General features: G+C 46.5%; 1 protein-coding gene across 1 annotated transcript in view; it reads right to left on the bottom strand.

Annotated features, from left to right (window-relative positions):
- Positions 1-19,544, bottom strand: part of trappc14 (trafficking protein particle complex subunit 14) — a 76,819-nt gene that overhangs the window by 30,537 nt on the left and 26,738 nt on the right. The window contains exons 3-5 of the mRNA XM_059975158.1: positions 10,923-11,052; positions 7,652-7,738; positions 5,684-5,804 (exon numbers count right to left, since the gene is read on the bottom strand). Of these exons, the coding sequence (XP_059831141.1) occupies positions 5,684-5,804; positions 7,652-7,738; positions 10,923-11,052 (338 nt within the window). The remainder of the gene's footprint in view (positions 1-5,683; positions 5,805-7,651; positions 7,739-10,922; positions 11,053-19,544) is intronic.

The raw sequence follows: 19,544 nt of genomic DNA, 5'->3' as shown, positions 1-19,544 counted from the left end.
GACGAAGGGTCTCGGCCCGAAACGTCGACAGTGCTTCTTCCTATAGATGCTGCCTGGCCTGCTGTGTTCCACCAGCATTTTGTGAGTGTGCTTAACTCTAGCCTAATTGGTTTACAATGACCAATAAATATCCTACCAACTGGTACGTCTTTGGACTGTGGGAGGAAACCAGAGCACCCGGAGGAAACCCACGTGGTCACGGGGAGAATGTACAAACTCCTTACAGGCAGTGATGGGAATTGAACTCAAGTTACCTGTATTGTAAAGCGCTGTGCTAACCACTACACTACTGGACCATCTAATTTTATCCCCATCTACTCCCCCTTCCCACATTCGACCCCATACCCATACACTGGAGAGGACAATTTACAGCAGGCAATTACCCTGTTGACCCTGAACGTCAAGATGTCGGAGGGAAGGGGAGTGTCTGGGGGAAGCCCACATGGTCATTGGACGAAGGATAAAACTCGAGGAATTTACTTTGCCCACTTTGTCCAGAAGTACATGGTCCTTCAAGAGCACCTTGAGGAGAAGGGATGTGGGGAGGGGATCCCCATTGCTGAAGACACAGGGTGCTAGGGATTGGGGGAGTTACAAGGAGCTCGGATGGCTCTCCTGCGCTGGCCAACTTTGGGAAAGCAGGGATTGGAACTGTACACAAGAGATTCTGCAGGTGCTGGAAATCTTGGGCAACACTCAAAGTGCCGGAGGAACTCAGCAGGTCAGGCAGCATCAGTGGAGTGGAAATAAAGAGTCGATGTTTCAGGCTGAGACCCCCTCGTCGGGACTGGAAAGGAAATGGGACAGAAGCCAGAGCAGGAAGATGGGAGAGGGGAAGGAATATAACCCGGCAGACCTGATCATCCTTCAGGAATGTCAGGAACATGCAAGTTAAACAGTGGGATAACTGGGTGGTACAGTAGCGTAGTGGTTAGCACAACGCTTTCTAATACAGGCGACCCTGGTTCAACTCCTGCTGGAAGGGCCTACTCCACACTGTATGTCAGTGAATGAATACACAAAACTGGAAATGAGGACTGAGGGAATTTAGAAGGATGGACGATTTATCTCGAGACACCTACAGCAGCAGCTGATGAAGTTAAGTAAATAAACTGCTATGAAAGTTGGTCAGATTAGACATTTTATACATTTATTTAGAGATTCAAAGAACTTAGAAGTGTGCAGCGCAGGAACAGGCCATTTAGCCCACAATGTTGTGCTGGTCCAGCTAAAAACAAATCAAAAAAACAAACACTAATCCCTCCTTCCATATCCCTCCATCTTCCTTACATCCATGTGCCTATCCAAATGCTTCGTAAAAGCCTTTACCACCATACCAGGCAGCACATTCCAGGCATCCACCACTCTAAGTAAACACTCGCTCCCCACATCCCCCTTGAACCTACCCCACTCTCACCTTCAATGCACGCCCTCTGGTATAGGACATTTCTACCCCAGGAAACAGATGCTCCTTGTCCATTCTAGTTATGCCTCTCATAATCTTGTAAACCTCTATCAGATCTCCTTTGCTCCGACGCTCCAGAGAAAACAACCCAAGTTTATCCAGTGATAGTAGATGCCCTCTAAACCAGGCAGCGTCCTCGTAAACCTCTTCTGCACCCTCTCCGCAGCCTCAACATCCCTCCTACAGTGGGGTGACCAGAACTGTATGCAGTACTCCAGATATGGCCTAGCCAGCATGGAAAAGACACTTTTGGTCCAACGAGGCATGCCGGCCAGCAATCCCCGATTTAATATCAGGACAAATGGCAATGACCAATGAAGCTACCAACCAGTACCAGGGCGCCTGGAGAAAATCCACACACTCATTAAAGTACAAACTCCTTACAGACTGTGCTGGGATTGAACTTCAAACTCAGATGCCCCGAGGTGCAGCAGCAGGTGAGGTTGAATACATAAAACACTAAGCAGATTATACAGATTGGTTGGACAGCACTTGAGTAGTAAGTACAGTTCAAGCTGCCATAGTACGGGAGGGAGCATGGAAGAGATTCACCAGGAGAAACACACACAAAGTGCTAGAGGAAATCAAGTCAGACAGCATCTACAGAGAGGAGATGAATAGTTGGTGTTTCAGGCCAAGACCCTTCATCAAGGACTGAAGGGGGTGGGTGTGCGTGCCTGCCTGCCTGCGCGAGGAGATTGTACATTCCTCTCTCGTGTGGGCTTCCCCCGCATGCTCCAGTTCCAACAACTTGAGAGATTGCTGGGTTAATCGGTCCCTTTGAGTGGGTGAGGGTAGATTCTCAGGGTGGGGGGGGGGGAAGAGTTGATGGGGATGTGAGGGAGGTTTAAGGGAAATACAGGCGAGGACGGGATTGCATCCAAAGCAAACACAAGCCAGTGGACCAAAAATTCAAGGCCAGATAGCCACATGATTGCCTCAATGTGGAGGGGTAAACCATTCACCTCGGGGGTAGGATGGATGGTAAATGCTGACTTTAGCAGTGACTGAACCACCCACAAGTAAATGAAAAGCAACACCAAAAGGCAGAGGAACTCAGGGGTCAGGCAGCGTCTGTAGTGGCAAAATGAACGGTTGGTGTATCACATCAAGGCCCTTCACCTGTATGGAGATCTGAGAGAGGAGATGGCCAGTATAAAGGAAGGTGGATGGTGAGGAAGAACTCGGAGGTGGTGGATTGACTGAAAGGGGGGGGGGGGGGTGGCGAGTGAGAAAATCCATAGATAGTGTCAGGTGAGTAGGAGTGGACTTGGAAGACAGAGAGAGAGAGAGACAGACAGGGAGAAAGACAGAGAAGTAAAAGGGAAAACAGGGTGAGGTGTGGGGAGGGGAGTATGAGGGTCGGAGACATCTTCTGGAGGGAGATAAACACTATCAGTGTTGAACCCTGATAAGTAACGGAGTTGAGACTGGCAAACTTCAGGAGAGAGATGCAGGGTAGTCGGAACTAACAGGAGGGTGGTTCTCTGTGTGTGATGTGGGTGGAGGGAACCAGGAGGTGGGATACCCAAAGATGGGTGAAGGGGTACTAGGGGTATGTGTGAGAGAAAGAAGACAAACGTGAAAGGGCCAGAAGAACAGTAGAGGGGAGAGGGGATTAAGAGGGGTGATATCTGAATACTCGTACCATTTTAGACCAACCAGATGGACAGTCCACAACGTGTTGCTCCTCCAGTTTGTGCTGGATTTCAACCTAGCGGTAGAGGCAGCTGAGGATGGATAGATCAGTGTGAGAATGGAAAGGGGAGTTGAAATTATCTGCATTTGAAAGTCCAGGATGGCCACAGCCAGCTGGGTGCAAGTTTGCACTGGTCATCTACAGATGATCATGCAGCCAGAGCTTGGTCTCGCTAAAGTAGACAAGGCCACATCTGGAGCGCCGAATGCAGCACGAGGCCAGAGGAGGCAACTGTGAAACTTTGCCTCACCTGGAAGGACTGTTTAGGTCCCTAGAGCGAGGAGGAATAGGAATAAATGTTATGTGATGCAAACCCAGAGGGGGCAGAGGGCCATGGATAAGGCAGGGATGGGCCTTTCCCAAACTGGAATCCCCTGTTTTGATCCACTTTGGACATTCTGTGAATCCTTCTGAATTTTAAATGATGTGTGATTTGATGTCAAATACTTTCTGATAATGTTCTCCGGAGAAACATTTCATAATAAAAAAGGCAAGTTTGAATCATCGCTTGGACAATGTAGGGAGCCCACCTCTGTTACACTAAGGACCAAAGCTGATTCTATTGGTGACTCCCAGTGGTTTCCAGAAAGTAAAGATTAGCTTTCTGTCACATGCACACTGAAACATACGGTGAAGTGTGTTATGTGTAGTAATAACCCTCACGGACTGAGGGGCTGCCTGTAAGCATTACACACTTGCAGCACCACCGTAGCGTGCCCGCAGCTTAGTAACCCTAACCCGTAACGAGAGAGGAAACCGAAGTGCTTGGGGGGGGGGATCCCACATGATCCCATGGAGAATGCACAAATCCCGTGCAGAGTCGGCGACGGAACAGAACCCAGATCTCTGGTGTTGTGAGAGTGTTACTCTAACTGTTGCACTACTTGCCAGCCACCCACGCCTCCCTCAACGTAACACTCCAGCCTCCATTCCCTCGCCCACCAATCTTCCTCTACTACTCTGGGTACAGTATTCCAACCTGTCCTGTGCCCCAGGTGACAACCCTCTGAGGCCCACATTGCAAACCACTCCTCCTCTCAGCCGAGCAACAACCCTCCTCAAACACCAATCCTCCTGCACCCATTAGCTAGTAACACCCATGAACAAACGGCGCAGCGGTTAGCACAACGCTTTATGGTGCCTGTGACGAGTTCAATTCCCACCACTGTCTGTGAGGGGTTTGGACCGCTGACCACCAGTTTTCTCTGGGTGACTGTGTTTCTTCCAAGTTTCAAAGACAGATATGGGTGAGAGCTACTGTGTTGCGGGCATGCTGTGTTGGCCAAGCAAGCATGCTGGCTCTTGCAGGCTGCCCCTGAACATACTCAGACCATGTTGGTTGCTGATGTAAACCGACACATTTCCTTGTATGTTCTGTTGTCTTCAGAGTCAGGTTTACTATCACTGGCATACTATACTGCGCACAAGTCTTTGGCACATACAGTATATACATACTGGAGTGCCCAAGACTTTTGCACAGTACTGTAGAAATTTTATGTATTGCACTGTACTGTTGCCGCAAAAAACAACAATTTTCATGACATACGTGAGTGATGATAAACCTGATTCTGATCTGGGTCTCTATTGTGGACTGAGAGTGGGAAGGGGGCAGGGAGAGGGGAATCATGGTTGGGAAAAGAGAAAGGGAGAGGGAAGAGAGCAGGAAGCACCAGAGAGACATTCTGTAATGATCAATAAACCAATTGTTTGGAATCAAATGACTTTGCCTGGTGTCTCAGGGCTGGGCGTGTATGCACCCCCACCACCAGCCCATGGGACTCCTTCTCTGCCACCTGCTCCATGCCCCTCCTGCAGTGCTCCACCATTGCCACTCCCAACATCTTTTGCTCCCCCTAGATTTATAAACTCGTTCTCTGCTCCACATTGTGTGTGTGTGGGTGTGCGCCTAAGACTTTTACACAGTACTGTATATGATGAAATTTGTTTTGAGGTAGCAGTACAGTGCAATACTTAAAATATGCCAAAATTACATGAAGAAATATATAAAAAGTAAATAAATAGTGCAAAAAGAGAGCAAAATAGTGAGGTGGTGTTCATGGACAGTTCAGACAGACGATGGCGGAGAAAAAGAAACTCTTCCTAAAACATTGAATGTGTGTCTTCGGGCTCCTGTACCTCCTCCCTGATGGTAGTAATGAGAGGGCATGTCCTGGGTGGTGGGGGTCCAAAGAAAGCTCATCTTTCTATGAAACACTCTTCCCGTTACTGCCTACCTAACAATCCTGAGCCCATTCTGCAAACCAATGCTCCTCCTCTCATACCCCTTAATAAGAACCCTCCCTCTCCCTTACACTCCCTCCTCCATCAAGGTACCAGGGGAATCAATCCCCAGTAGCCCTGGGTGTTAACCAATCCCTTCAGTGCACACTGGAGGCAGGGTACTGGGCTGAAAGGAGCAGCAGCAGGGGCCAAGCCAGCCCCCTAGATTGACCGGGAGCGCCGCATCTTTTGCAGAACCCGTCATACAGCTCGATAAGACGTTAAGAGGCAGCTCTCACCAGACATTGTCTACGAGCAAGACGGAACCGTCGGGCATCATGGGCAAGTAACTGGCGTTAAAGTTTGGCAAGATCCGCACATCCTGGATGGAGATCACCTCTTGAGAGGAGGTGTTTAGCACTATCAGGGTGGAGAAAGAGCAGCCATTTCAACAATCGTCACTGTGTCAACAGCCAAAGCACTTAAAATATTGCATTCCGATTAATAATTATTGCATTAAATAGTGCATCCAATATGAAACTGCAGCACCTTGCAAAGTTTGACACTGAGTTAGGACTGGTAAAATATAAAGTGGTAGAAAGAGGTGGGACAGCTACAAGCCAACAGCACAAGGCGTGTGGAGGTAAGGAGCAGTTCAAGGTCAGCGTGGTATTCAAGCAAGCGTCGTGAGACAGTAAGTGCACACATGCAAAGACTCACGCAGGGGTTGGAAGGGGAGAGCCAGCCTTCAAGCCTAGTGAGGGCAAGGTGGGTAACAAGATGTTGGCGAGGCTCTATTGGGAGCAATGTGTTCAGTGTTGGTCGCCCTGCTAATGGGAAGGTGCACAGGTGCACAGGTGCTCAGTTGGAAAGGGTGCACAGGAGCTTTACGAGGATGTTGCCAGAACTTGAGCGACTCAGTCATAAGGAGAGGTTGAGCAGGTTGGGACTTTTTTCTTTGGAGCATAAGAGAATTGAGAGGTGATCTTATTAGAGGTGTATAAAATCACCCTATAGGTAGGGCACCAGATTACAGTGGGGAGGGAGAGATTTCATAAGGAACTGACGGGCAACTTTTCCACCCACAGGGTGATCAGAATATGGACCGAGCAACCAGAGGAAGTGGTTGGGGCAGGTACGTTAACATTAGACAGGTAGACGGATAGGAACGGTTTGGAGCGACATCGTCCAAGTGCAGATGTAGATGGGAATCTTGGCTGGCGTGGCCAAATGGCCTGTTTCTGTGTTGTATGACTCCATAACAAAGAAACTGACTGGACTGTGGGTGAAACAATTGAAGACAAGTTAAATCCTTAAACTTTGGTGTAACTATTACCCATATCTTTGTAGGCCTCCAGTGCGGGGAAAAAGAGCAGCTCGACTGATTGCTTGTCTTTTCCATAATTAAGTCTTTTAAAGTGAATTGGTCGCTACACAAAGTGATCACAGCCACAAAATAACTCCACCATTCAGACAGGACAAGTTCTTCACCAGGAGAGCGATGCACCTTTGAAACCCTTAACTCAATAGGGTCTTGGAGACTTGGTCAAAATAATGGTGGGGCAGACTTGTGGGGCCTAATTCTGCTTGTATGTCTTATGGCCTAAGATCAACAGGTCCCTGGATACAGAGGAAACGAAGGGACTGGGGATTAGTGCGGCAAAGCGGCACTGAAGTGAAAGGTCGGCTATGATTTTATTGACTGGCAGGGCTAAATGTTTAAAGGGGATGCGCAGGGTAGGTTTTTGTTTTAATTTGGGGGCTGCCTGGAATGGGCTGACAGGTGGTGGAGTTAGATACAACACAGATGTTCAAGAGGCTCTTAGGCAAGTGAATGGACATGGACCAAGTGCAGGGAGAAGGGATTATTTGATTAGGTATCGTTAGCTTAATCAGTTCAGCACAATGGTATGGTCTGAAGGGATCTTCCTGTGCTGTCTTATGCTCTATTTACACTGTCAAAACCCAGGGGTTTTAAGAGCAGAGATCAATCCAAGTTTTTCTTATTTTTGGCAGAAGAGTCACCAGTGGTTTGCTTTTTTTGCGGGGTAGCATGCGGATCAGGGAATGGAGGATTGACCGACGAAGCACTTGACAGCGGGCTCAGTTCTCGTGATCGCCAGCTGCTTAAAAACATGGCGGATTTAAATCCTTTAGCCTTGGATAGGCGATCAGCAGGGACACAAGAAAGGGAGGGTGGGGGGGGGGATGGAGTAAGAGCGCGCCCCACACCACCATGTCAAGCTGCGGCCGAGTTGCCTTCTTACCTTTGACCACTGTCAGCTGTTTGCCCGACACGTTGAGCTGCTGGCACTTGACTGTAGGAGGTGGTAGTACTGTTAATAGTGTACTCACTGCGGAGAGGGCAGAAAGAGAGGCCGAAGACATTACACAGAACCCCAAAGTACATTTAACACAGGGGGCTATTCAGCTCCCAGGGGAGCAATTCCATCACCCCCCACCCCTGTAGCATTGTTCCCTCATACCCCTGCAACCTCTCCTTATCCCTTATCCCAAATGCTTGTTTCCAATTTTGGATTTTTGTAATAGTTGAATCTATATAATGAGACAGCTTGGGGGGGAACGCAAGTGTAAACATAAAATCTATTTACATTACATATACAAATACCCCGAGGTAGCATTATATATTAGTTTTATAACTGTACACGAGACAGTTGTTTACCTTCAACCATCAGAAATGTTCAGCAGGTTAGATTTTCATCAGTGGCAATCTTGGCAAACTGGTCAAAGGATTTCTCTGCTGCTTCATGGCCAGCACACAGTTTATCACCACAAATCTTTTTAAAAAATAATGCTGTGACTTTTCTTAAATTTCTCCAATCAGTATTCACAACTACTTTCATTTTTCAGCTTGTCATGACAGACTTTTGCTTATTTCGTGATCTTAAACTTTTGGTTTAAGATGGTGCTGGTGAAACCCAGCGACTACTTACTGGCGACAAACAAAAGAAAGAATACACTAAATACTTTATTAATAACACTTTTTCTGGTGAAGTTTAGGGTAAAACATCAACATAAACAATGGAGTGGTGAGTAAAGGTGCAGCTGAGTCAAGGTTGAAGCCCGCGGGTGTGAGGTCGAGGCATATTCGGGCCAAGCAGAGGGAGGAGAGGCAGATTCGAGGCCTGTCCACCTAATCCTAGAGTGAGGTTTGAGTGATCTAAGTGTCAGGCCAACATGGGAAGGTCTGGTGCAAGCTGAAATGTGGAAAGGAGTTGGTTGGGACATACCAAGTTTATTTAGCCTCCTGAGGAAACAGAGGCATTGGTGAGATTTCTTGGCTGTGGCACCGTGGTTGGACTAGGTGAAGTTCACTCCGAGGGGCATGAAGCTCTTCACCTGCTCCTCAGAATCATCGATGTGGACAGGAGCTTGTGCACTAACTCCTTCCTGAAGTCAACAACCCAAGCTTTTGCTTTGCTGACATTGAGCTTAGTAACACCCTGTCATGAAGCCATATTCCTCCAAGAGAACCACAAGCTTGTGGTGAGGTTTGGAGGCTTGCGTGCCTCAATGACCCAGAGAACTGTGTTGACTGGAGTCAGGGCCTTGTGCTTTGACTCTTGGTAGGGTCACCCATACCAAACAGGTCAAAGGGTAGAGGCCAGTCCTCCAGGTTCAGGGTTCAACTAAGGGCTAACAACCCAGACTGGTAAAAAAAATGGTTATAGAAACAGCAATGAAGAATCCTATACAGAGATGGAGGACCCAAGCACCTGCAGCATAACAGCAGATGAGATGACACCACATTAGCAAGTACCCTATCTCTTTCCTGTAATCTGGCTCATCGTTATTTGAGATGTGGCCTTAATGCTAGTATTACCTGTAAACATATAGATGATGTTAGAAAAGGCCTTTGAATAAAAGACAAAAAAACTCCCTCGCCCCATTACCGAAGTGTTCCCATAACCAGTGGACTCACTTTTAAGGACTCTTCATCTCATGTTCTCAATACTTATTGCTAAATTTTTAAAATATATTTCCATTTGCACAGTCTATTGTCATCTGTACTCTGGTTGAATACCCTCATTGGGCAGTCTTTCATTGATCCTGTTAGAGTTACTATTCTATAGAATTGTTGAGTATTCCCACAGGTATGTTTCTGGTCAAGATGGCACCAAGATGATTCCTTGGGTGAGATCTTCCAAGTACTCAATTATTTCAGCTTTTCTACATCCTCTACTTATTCTTCTTATCTTAATTCTCTTTTTGAAGCTGTTGGAGCCTGGGACTTAGTCTGTAGTTTGATCGAGTGAGCTAGCACTCTGATGTCGGAGAAAACTCCAGGAGAGAAATGCGACGACGAGCTACTACAAGGAGAAGCTCGGAAACAAGATGACGGACCATGATCGACTATATTTCTTGTCAATTGAAGGGTCGAGGCAGATTGAAAACATTGAGGCAAATGCAGAGGAGAGCGAGCGCTTCTCAGAGAAGAGGCCACAGGTTCAAGTTGCAGCCATCAGAAGGGCTGCTGGGTCTCGATGCTCTTGGAGATGTTATCAGAATTCTGAAGTTTAGGGATTGGACTGTAGTTCACATTGGCTTCTTTCAGCTCTTATGTTCTTTTTCGTGTTCTTGCCCATTCTTTCTTGTTGCGAATTGGCAGCCTGGGGGTTTGGGTGATCTATAGTTTTTGTGCAAGGGAGGAGTTGGGGCTGTTGGGGTTTGTGAGTTTTTGCTTCTTTTTCTTTTTGTGCTGGGGGCAAATTGATACCTTCCTTTCAACTACTTACATTTGTTTTGTATTCCACGGCCATCTGGAGAAGACGTTTCAGAGTTGTGCTCTGCATGCACACTTTGATAGTGAAATGAACCTTTGAAGATTGCATACGGTGACATATATGTACTTTGACAATAAAATTTACTGTGAACTTTGATCACTGTTATAGACTCGACCAGCTCTGTCATGGACGCAACTTTCCCAACCACTGAGGATGCCTTCAGAGGCAGCGTTGCAAGCAGGACACCTATCACCTGGAACATGCCCTCTTCTCATTACTTCCATTAGGGTGGCGGTACCCACACTCAATAACTACCAGTTCCTCTCCGCCGTATTTTGGAATAGTCCATTATTCCATGGTCACTACCTCATTATTCCTTTTCTTTGGACTATTTATTTTTGTACTTTACAGTTAATTGGCATCACTGTAGCCTAGTGGTTAGCATAGTGCCAGTGACCCGGGTCAATTCCCACCATTGTCTGCAAGAGTTTGTATGTTCTCCCTGTGATGCGTGGGTTTCCACTGGGTGCTCCGGTTTCCTCCAACGTTCCAAAGATGTACGGTTTAGTAAAATTGGTCACATGGGCCAGAAATTCAAATAATTTTTACATCTTGGCACAGTACTGCTGCCGCAAAACAACAAATTTCATGCCACACAAGTCAGTGTTAAACCTTATTCTGAACAGTAAGGAACATAGGATCAGAGCTTTTACCACTGACTATTAACCGTGTGAAGATACACGGCCTCTGTGTTCATTCATCTGTACTGTTGGCTGCCCCATCATTGCCGTACCTTGAGCTTTGAAAGTGCTTTGATCTTCCCTGAAAATCTTGGAAGGGTTCTGGTGTTGCAGGATGGTCAGGTAGCCATGCTCCCGCACCTCGGCCTTCTCCTGATCCTTCTTCCAAACCGTGACAATGATCTGTGGTGGAGAACACAGGGCAGAGGGTATCAGCTTCTGGGTGAAAACAGTCAGGAAAGGGCAAAGGCAACGGAGGTGAGTCAGGATAAGGCAAGGGATAAGATCATGTGTAGGCAAGGCTAGTTAACAGAGCATGTAGTCAGCCCAGGCAAAATTCAGATTCAGACTTCTCTTTAAATCACATATTTTATATATATATATACACACACACACACACACACACATATATATATTTAAATTTTTTTTTGAAATATAAAAATAAATATAGAGCTAAGGTGCCCAACACTTTTGCACAGTACTGTAGTGATTTTATGTATTGCACTGTACTGTTGCCACACAAAACAAATTTCATAACATACGTGAGTGATGATAAACCTGATTCCGATCTGGGTCTCTGTTGAGGACTGAGAGTGGGAAGGGGGCAGGGAGAGGGGAATCATGGTTATGAAAAGAGAAAGGGAGAGAGAAGCACCTGAGAGACATTCTGTAATAATAAACCAATTGTTTGGAATCAAATGACTTTGCCTGATCTTAGGGCTGGGTGAGTCTGCACCCACGCCCCCCTTCCCACCTGGGCCCTGGCACTCATTCTCTGCCACCTGTCCCACAACCTCTCTCGTGGTGCTCCACCATCACCATTCCCAACTTCCTTTGCTCCTGTCAGGTTTACAAACCTGATCCCCGCTTCACGTTGACAAATACAGTACAGTGCAAAAGTCTTAGGCACCCTAGTGGTATCTATATATGTCCAAGACTATTGCACAGTACTGCAAATTAAGTTATTGAATGGTGTCCTATTATGATAAGATAAAGATTAATTTTATTTGTCATGTGTACATCAAAGCATACAGTGAATATGCTGTTTTGTGACAGATCAAATCAGTGGAGATTGTGCTGATCTGGGCAGCCCACAAGTGTCAGCATGTCACACCCCCACCCCACTCCAAACTGGAATTCTTTGGAATGGGGAGGAAAGCAGAGGCATGGGGAAAACGTGCAAACTCCTTACAGACAGTGGCCCAGTAATAGTATTAAGCTAACCGCTACATTAAGGTGGCGCCCCACCCGAAGATTCCTTATTTGCATAATTATGAATCACACTACAATACCTGCATTGTACAAACCAGCAGACAGAGCAATAGAGAGAAAGGATGAACTATGAAACTAAGCTAGCCAATAATATAAAAGAGGATACTAAAACTTTTTTTTCAGATATATATATAGAGAGAGAGAGAGAGAGAGAGAGAGAGAGAGAGAGAGAGAGAGAGTAAGAGATGAGAATAGATTATTTGACCACTGAAAAATGATACTGGAGAGGTAGTAAAGGGGACGAACTGAATAATAATTTTGCATTAGTCTTCACTGTGGAACACACTAGCAGTATGCCAGAAATGTGAGAGTGCCAGGAGGCAAAAGTAAGTGTTGTTGCTATTAAAAAGGAGGTGTTTTGGAAGCTGAGAAGTCACCTGGACGAGATGGACTACATCCCAGGGTTCTGAAAGAAGGAGCTAGAGAGATTGTGGAGCCATTAGTAATGATCCTTCAAGAATCACTACATCCTGGAATGATTTTACTATTTAAGATGGGAGTAAGGCGGAATAAAGGGTATTATAGGGCAGTTAGCCTGACTTCAGCGGTTGGAAAAATGTTGGAATCTGTTATTAAGGATGAGGTTTTGGGGTACTTGGAGGCACATGACACAAGAGGCCAAAATCAGCATGGTTTCCGAAAGGTGAAATCTTGCTTGACAAATCTGTTGGAATTCTTTGAGATGATAACAGGCAGGATAAACAAAGGAGAATCAGTGAATGTTGTTTATTTGGATTTTAAGAAGGCTTTTGACGTGGTACTACACGTGAGGCTGCTTAACAAGATAAGCGCCAATGGATAAAGCAGTAGCTGATTGGCAAGAGGCAATGAATGGGAATAAAGGGAGCCTTTCCCGTTTGGCTGCAGGTGAATAGCGGTGTTCTGCAGGGGTCAGTGTTGGGACCGCTTCATTTTACATTGTATGTCAATGATTTGGATGAAGGAGTTGATGGCTTTGTGGCCAAGTCTGTGGATGATGTGAAGACAGATGGAAAGGCAGGTAGTTTTGAGGAAGCTGAGTGTCTGCAGAAGGACTTACTGCAGATTGGGAGAATGGGCAAAGAAACAGCAGATGGAATATAGTGTAGGGAAGTGTATGGACATGCACTTTGATAGAAGGAACAAAGGTGTGGACTATTTTCTAGATGGAGTAAAAATTTAAAAAAAATCAGAGATGCAAAGGGTCTTGGGAGTCCTAGTGCAGGATTCCCCGCAGGTTAACTTGCAGGTTGAGTCAGTGGTAACAAAGGAAAATGCAATGTTAGCATTCCTCATGAGAGGCATAGAATATAAAAGCCTAAGCATTGGTCAGACTGCACTTGGAGTACTGAGAGCAGTTTTGGGCCTATTATCTAAGAAATTATGTTATGGCATCGGAGAGGGTCCAGAGGAAGTTCACGACAATGATCCCAGGAAAGAAAGAGTTAACATAGGAGGGAGGGGCTTTTGATGGCTCTGGGCTGGTACTCACTGGAGTTTAAAAGAATCGGGAGCATGAAGAAGGGGGAAATCTCATTGAAACCTATAATATATTAAGAAGCCTAGATAGAGTGGATATGGAAAGGATGTTCCTTATAGTAGGGAAGTCTAGGACCAGAGGGCCTAACATCAGAAAAGAGGAACATCCATTTAGAACACAGATCAGGAAAAACGTCTGTACAGGCCAAGTCAGTAAGCATATTTAAGGTGGAGGCTGATGGGCTCTTGATTAATCAGGGCATTAAAGGTTACAGGGAGAAGGCAGGAGAATTGAGATGGATAACAAATTAGCCATGATGGAACAGTGAAGCAGACTCGATGGGACCAGTGGCCCAACTCTACTTTGATGATTTAGGGTCTTATGGTATTATTGTTGTGTGATCATGCAAATAAGGAATTTGAACATGAACACGTTTATCAATATCTGTATCCAACTAGTTAACTTCTGTATAAAAATGGAATTTCTTTGTTGAAGCTTGAGAACAGTTTGGTGACGTGCTGTTTTCCCTTGTGCACAAGTAAATATAGTGTGACTGAGGAACAAGTGCCAGTTGTCGAAGTCCAGTCAATCGGTGAAGATGTGGGGATTGTCCCAGGAGAGTTCTGAAGGCAGAAACTAGGTCGGTCAGATCATTGGACGGAGAGAAAATTGGGGTTTAGCTTCAGATGGGGGGGGGGGGGGAAGGCAAGGATGAAGAGGGAGTGCGGAAGATTACTGGATGCTCGTAGTCTGCTTTGTAACCAGTTCCTTCCCCTAAAGCCAATTCAGATAGTGCGTTCGTGGATGACTGTCCTGGTTATGGAAACACCCCAAAATAATGATGTTGCCAGGCTGACAGTGGGGTGGGACTGAGGAGACGGGAGCTTTGGCAGCACTGTAGCTTAGCGGTCAGCGCAATGCATTTACAGCTCCAGAAAACTGGATTTAATTGCTGCCACTGTCTGTAAGGGGTTTGTATGTTCTCCCTGTGACCATGTGGATTTCCTCAGAATGCTCCGGTTTCAAAGACGTAGGGTTAGAGTTAGCAAATTGTGGGGCCGCAAAGTCGGTGCTGGAAGTGTGGCGACACTTGCAGCCTGCCACCAGTGATTATTTGGTTTGTGCCAGTTGATGGTGGGTGGCAGGGTGGAGAGACGCCTCTACAAAAGGAGGTGGAAGGTGTTCCTTCCCAACCCTTTGCTAGCCTGCGGATCACCACGGGGCAAGGTGTAACACCTGCTTATCGAATACCCCCACCCCTACTGATCAGGGTCAAGAGAAGCCACGGGAGCAGGTGGAGGATGGTCGTACGAGCAGCTGGTGCAGATCACTAGTCCTGGTTATGGATGCTGATGCCAGGCAGCCAATCTCTGAAGAGTATTGATAATGGCTGTGAAATCACTCCACACCTTCCTGATGTTTACATCATAGAGTCATAGGAAAGTACAGCACATACACAAGCCCTTTGGCCCATGTAATTCATACCAAACCATTTAAACTACCTAATCCTACTGACCTGCGCTGGGACCAGAACTCTCCATTCCAGTACCTATCCAAACTTCTCTTTCCAAGGGAAAGATGTGCTTGGTGGTGGGATCGTGTTGGAGGTGGCGGAAGTTTCGGAGAATTATGTGCTGGACACGGAGGCTGGTGGGGTGGTAGGGGTGCACCCCACCACCCACTATCGGCAGGGATTGCTCCCTATGCCACTCCCTTGTCCATTCGTCCCTCCCCACTGATCTCCCTCCTGGCACTAACCCCTGCAAGCGGAACAAGCGCTACATCTGCCTCTACTCCTCCTCTCTCACTACCATTCGGAGCCCCAAACAGTCCTTCCAGGTGAGGCGACACTTCATCTCTGAGTCTGTTGGGGTCATATACTGTGTCAGGTGCTCCTGGTATGGCCTCCTGTATATTGGTGAGAGCCTATGTAGATTGGGAGACCGCTTCGCTGAGCACCTTTGCTCAGTTTGCCTGAAAAAGCTGGATCTCCCTGTAGCTGCCATGTTAATTCCACTTCCCATTCTGATATGTCCATCCACGGCCACTTCCACTGTCGTGACAAGGCCACACTCAGGTTGGAGGAGCAACACCTTATATTCCATTTGGGTATCCTCCAACCTGATGGCAGGAACATCGATTCCTCAAACTTCCAGTAATGCCCCCCAATGCCCCTTCGGCTTCATTTCCCCAACCCCCCTTACCCTCTCTCACCTTACCTCCTTGCCTGTCCATTGCCTCCCTCTGGTCCCCCTCCCCCTTTTTCTTTCTTCCATGGCCTTCTGTCTCTTTCACCAATCAACTTCCCAGCTCTTTACTTCATTCCTTCCCTTCAGGTTTCACCTCTCACGTTGTGTTTCTCTCTCCCCTCCCCCACCTTTTAATCTACTCCTCAGCTTTTTTTCCCTCCAGTGCTGCTGAAGGGTTTTGGTCTGAAACGTCGACTGTTTACTCTTTTCCTAGGTGCTGCCTGGCCTGCTGAGTTCCTCTAGCGTTTTGTGTGTGTTGCTCGGATTTCCAGCACCTGCAGATTTTCTTGTTTGTGATTGGACTAACCTATTCAATCTCTTCTTATAACTCCAGTCTTCCAAATCCAGCAATACTCTTGTAAGTTTTTTCTGTACTCTTTCAATCTTGTTTACATCTTTCCAAAAGTAGGTTTTCCAAAACTGCACACAACACTCCAAATTAGGCCACACCAACTTCAACGTAACATCTCCTGTACTCAGAACCCTGATTTACGAAGGTCAATGTGTCAAAAAGCTTTCTTTAAGACCCTATCTACCCCTGACGTCACTTTTAATGAATTACGGACCTGTATTTCCAGATCCCTTTGTTCTACCACACTCCTCAGTGCCCTTTCGTTCACTGCGTATGACACATTCTAGTTGGTCCTGCTAAAGTACAACACCTCACACTTGTCCGCACTAAATTCCATCTGCCATTTTTCAACCTACTTTTTCAGCTGGTCCAGATCCCTCTACAAGCCATGATACCCTTCTTACATCCCGAATCTTGGTGTCAGCTGCAAATTTGCTGATCCAGCAACCACATTACCATCCAGACCATTTATATAGATGACAAACAGCAACAGACCCAGCACCAATCCCTGAGGCACTCCACTAGCCACAGGCCTCCAATCAGAGAGGCAACCAACTATTACTGCCAAGTCGGAGTTCTTGTTCTTCTTTGAACGCGTGCAGCTTCCCCACTTGAAAGGGATCAAATGCGCCTACCCGAAGGTTTTTTTTAAACCGGATTCCACACAATGACTAAACAACTTTTCCTTTTTTCTCCCTTTTATCTTTTGCAAGTGTGTTTATCTTTTGCAGTTTGATAGTTTCATTAGTCAGTAGTCATTTGTCATAAGTAATCAGTCATAAGTCCTTAGTCATTAGTCTAGTCATAAGTAATAAGTCATTAGGCATAAGGTGGAAAAACTGGCTGCCTCTCAGACTTTGTAGGCGAATTCGGACCTGAGCCTCCATTTCTCTAATTGACCATCATGGCCTCCAACCATTATAGTTTCAAACTGGGCAAACTCTCTTGAAGGTTCGCGAGCTCTTCTTAAGCCTCGTGCCGTTTCCGAGCAGTGCCTGCACGCGATGATCCCCATGGCGGAGTTAGTGCTAACCCAAGCGCAGTGACAGCAGTGCTCTTTTCCATGAAGTTATTTAAAGTTTGGCATCTTACCGCAGATTCCAACGCTGCTCCCGGACTGCTGCTGTGACGCTGCGGGGTCTGCCCAAATGTTCCAGGCAGAAGCAGCCCTCAGGCAGTAGATTCTATATGGTCTGTCACTGAATTCTTGCTCTTACTTTTAAATTTTATTTTCTTTTGCCTCTAGGTCCCAATACTTTCCAGAAACTCAAGTTTGACTCGACAATTACCACTCTCTGGCTTCTCCCATGAAGTCAATGTCTGATCCAATTTACTACCTCATCTTGAAAGCAGAGCGACTGAACCTTCTTGACCAACCTCCCACAAGGGAGCTTGTCAAATGCCTTGCTAATGTCTGTGTAGACAACATCCAATGCCTTGCCTTCATCCATTTTCCTGGTAACTTCCTTGAAAAATTTTACAAGATTGGTTAGATACAACCTACCGTGCACAAAGCCATGCTGACTATCCTTAATCAGTCCATGTCTATCCAAATACTTAGATATCTGGTCACTTAGAATACCTTCCAATAATTTTCCCACTGTGCGAGGTTCACTGGGCGATAACTAACTGGTTTATTTTTAGAGCCCTTCTTAAACAGCGGCGGAGGGAAGAGAGACTAGCTGGAAGGTGATAGGTGAAGCAACGTGGGCTGCAGAAGGAGGAATCTGATAGTACACCATAGGAGAAAGGGAAGGAGGATGCAACCCAGGGGAAGAAGTCAATAGTCAAAGTGGGGAATGGGGGGGGGGGGAGAGAGGTGGAGAATCTGTTTACTGGAGAAATCAACATTCATGCCATCAGGTTGGAGGCTACTCAGAATACAAGCTGTAGCTCCTCCACCCTTGGCACTAGAAGAGACCATGGACCGACATGTAGAACAGGAATGAGAATTAAAATGTTTGGCCACCAGGAAGCCTCGTTTGAAGGTACTTGATGTCCACTAGAAACTTCAGGAACTTGTCCCCCAGTGTCCATGAAGTTGTCCCCCAATTTATGGTGGGTCTCACCAAGTTGCAACATTCCCTCAATTATCTACTGGTGCCCGGCCTTAGATTTTTGAGAACAGCTCTCCACAGTGATAAGTGAAGCTACAGCTTTCTGACTCATCCTGCACCGAGTTGGTTCTGGGGAAGATCTGGAACATCAGTGGCTCTTCGAAAACAAACCAATATCGTCGTTTAAACAAGTGGGACTGAATAGAGTTAGGAAAACCATGCAAGTAATTTTAAACTTGCAGATGCACAAAACCCTCAAAAGAATTTACAAACTTCAATTTGCATTCCTCTACAGAAGCATGTTGTGACTAAACCATAGCAGTTCTCAATTCAAGTTCCCGAAGCTTCTCACGGACACGAGATTCTGCAGATGCTAGATATCTTGAAAAGCACACACAAAATGGTGGAGGAACTCAGCAGGTCAGGCAGCATCCATGGAGGGCAACAAGCAGTTGAAGCTTCGGCCACAGGCCCTTCATGAAGACTGGAAAGGAAGGGGGCAGAAGCAAGAAGGCTTTGTCAAGCCATTTCGCTCTGCCTGCTGCAAAAAGCTGGCTATCCATTCAAATCGGACTTACCATTCTTATAATGACATGTCTATCCATCCTCATCTACTGCCACGATGAAGTCAAACTCAGGTTGGTGGGGCAACACCTCACATTCCACCTGGGTAGCCACCAACCGTGGGCGTTATGGTGGTATAGTGGTTACAGTACCAGCTACCTGGGTTCAACACCCACCGCTGTTGGCAAGGGATTTATACGCTCTCCCTGTGACTGTGTGGGTTTCCTTCAGGTGCTCTGGCTTCCTCCCACAGTCCAAAGGTATACAGGTTGATAGGTTAATTGGTCATTGTAGATTATCCTGTGATTAGGCTGGGATTAAATCGGGGGTTGCTGTGTGGTATGGCTCAAAAGGCCGGAAGGGCCTATTCCACACTGTAACTCAATAATAATAATAATAATAATAATACACCTGATGGCATGAACAGTGATTTCTCCAACTTCTGGTAATTTCTCTCCCTTCCCGCTTCTCTTTCTATTCCCCGTTCTGGTTCCCCTCTTATCCCTTCTCTTCCAACCTGCCCATCATCTCCCTCTTGTCCCCCGCATTCCCTTTCTCCCATGGTCTACTGTCTACATGGTCTACAATTAGATTCTTCCTTCTTCAGCCTTTACCTTTTGCACCCTTCACCTCCCAGCTTGTTACTGCAACTACACTTCTCACTGCTCTTCACTCAGCCCAGACCTTACAAAGACCAATCCCGCCCCAGACATTATACAACT

The sequence above is a fragment of the Hypanus sabinus genome, chromosome 7 (genome assembly GCF_030144855.1).
Source record: "Hypanus sabinus isolate sHypSab1 chromosome 7, sHypSab1.hap1, whole genome shotgun sequence".
NCBI lineage: Eukaryota > Metazoa > Chordata > Chondrichthyes > Myliobatiformes > Dasyatidae > Hypanus > Hypanus sabinus.
Note: the sequence above shows the minus strand (reverse complement) of the source record. Positions and strands in the feature narration are given on the sequence as shown.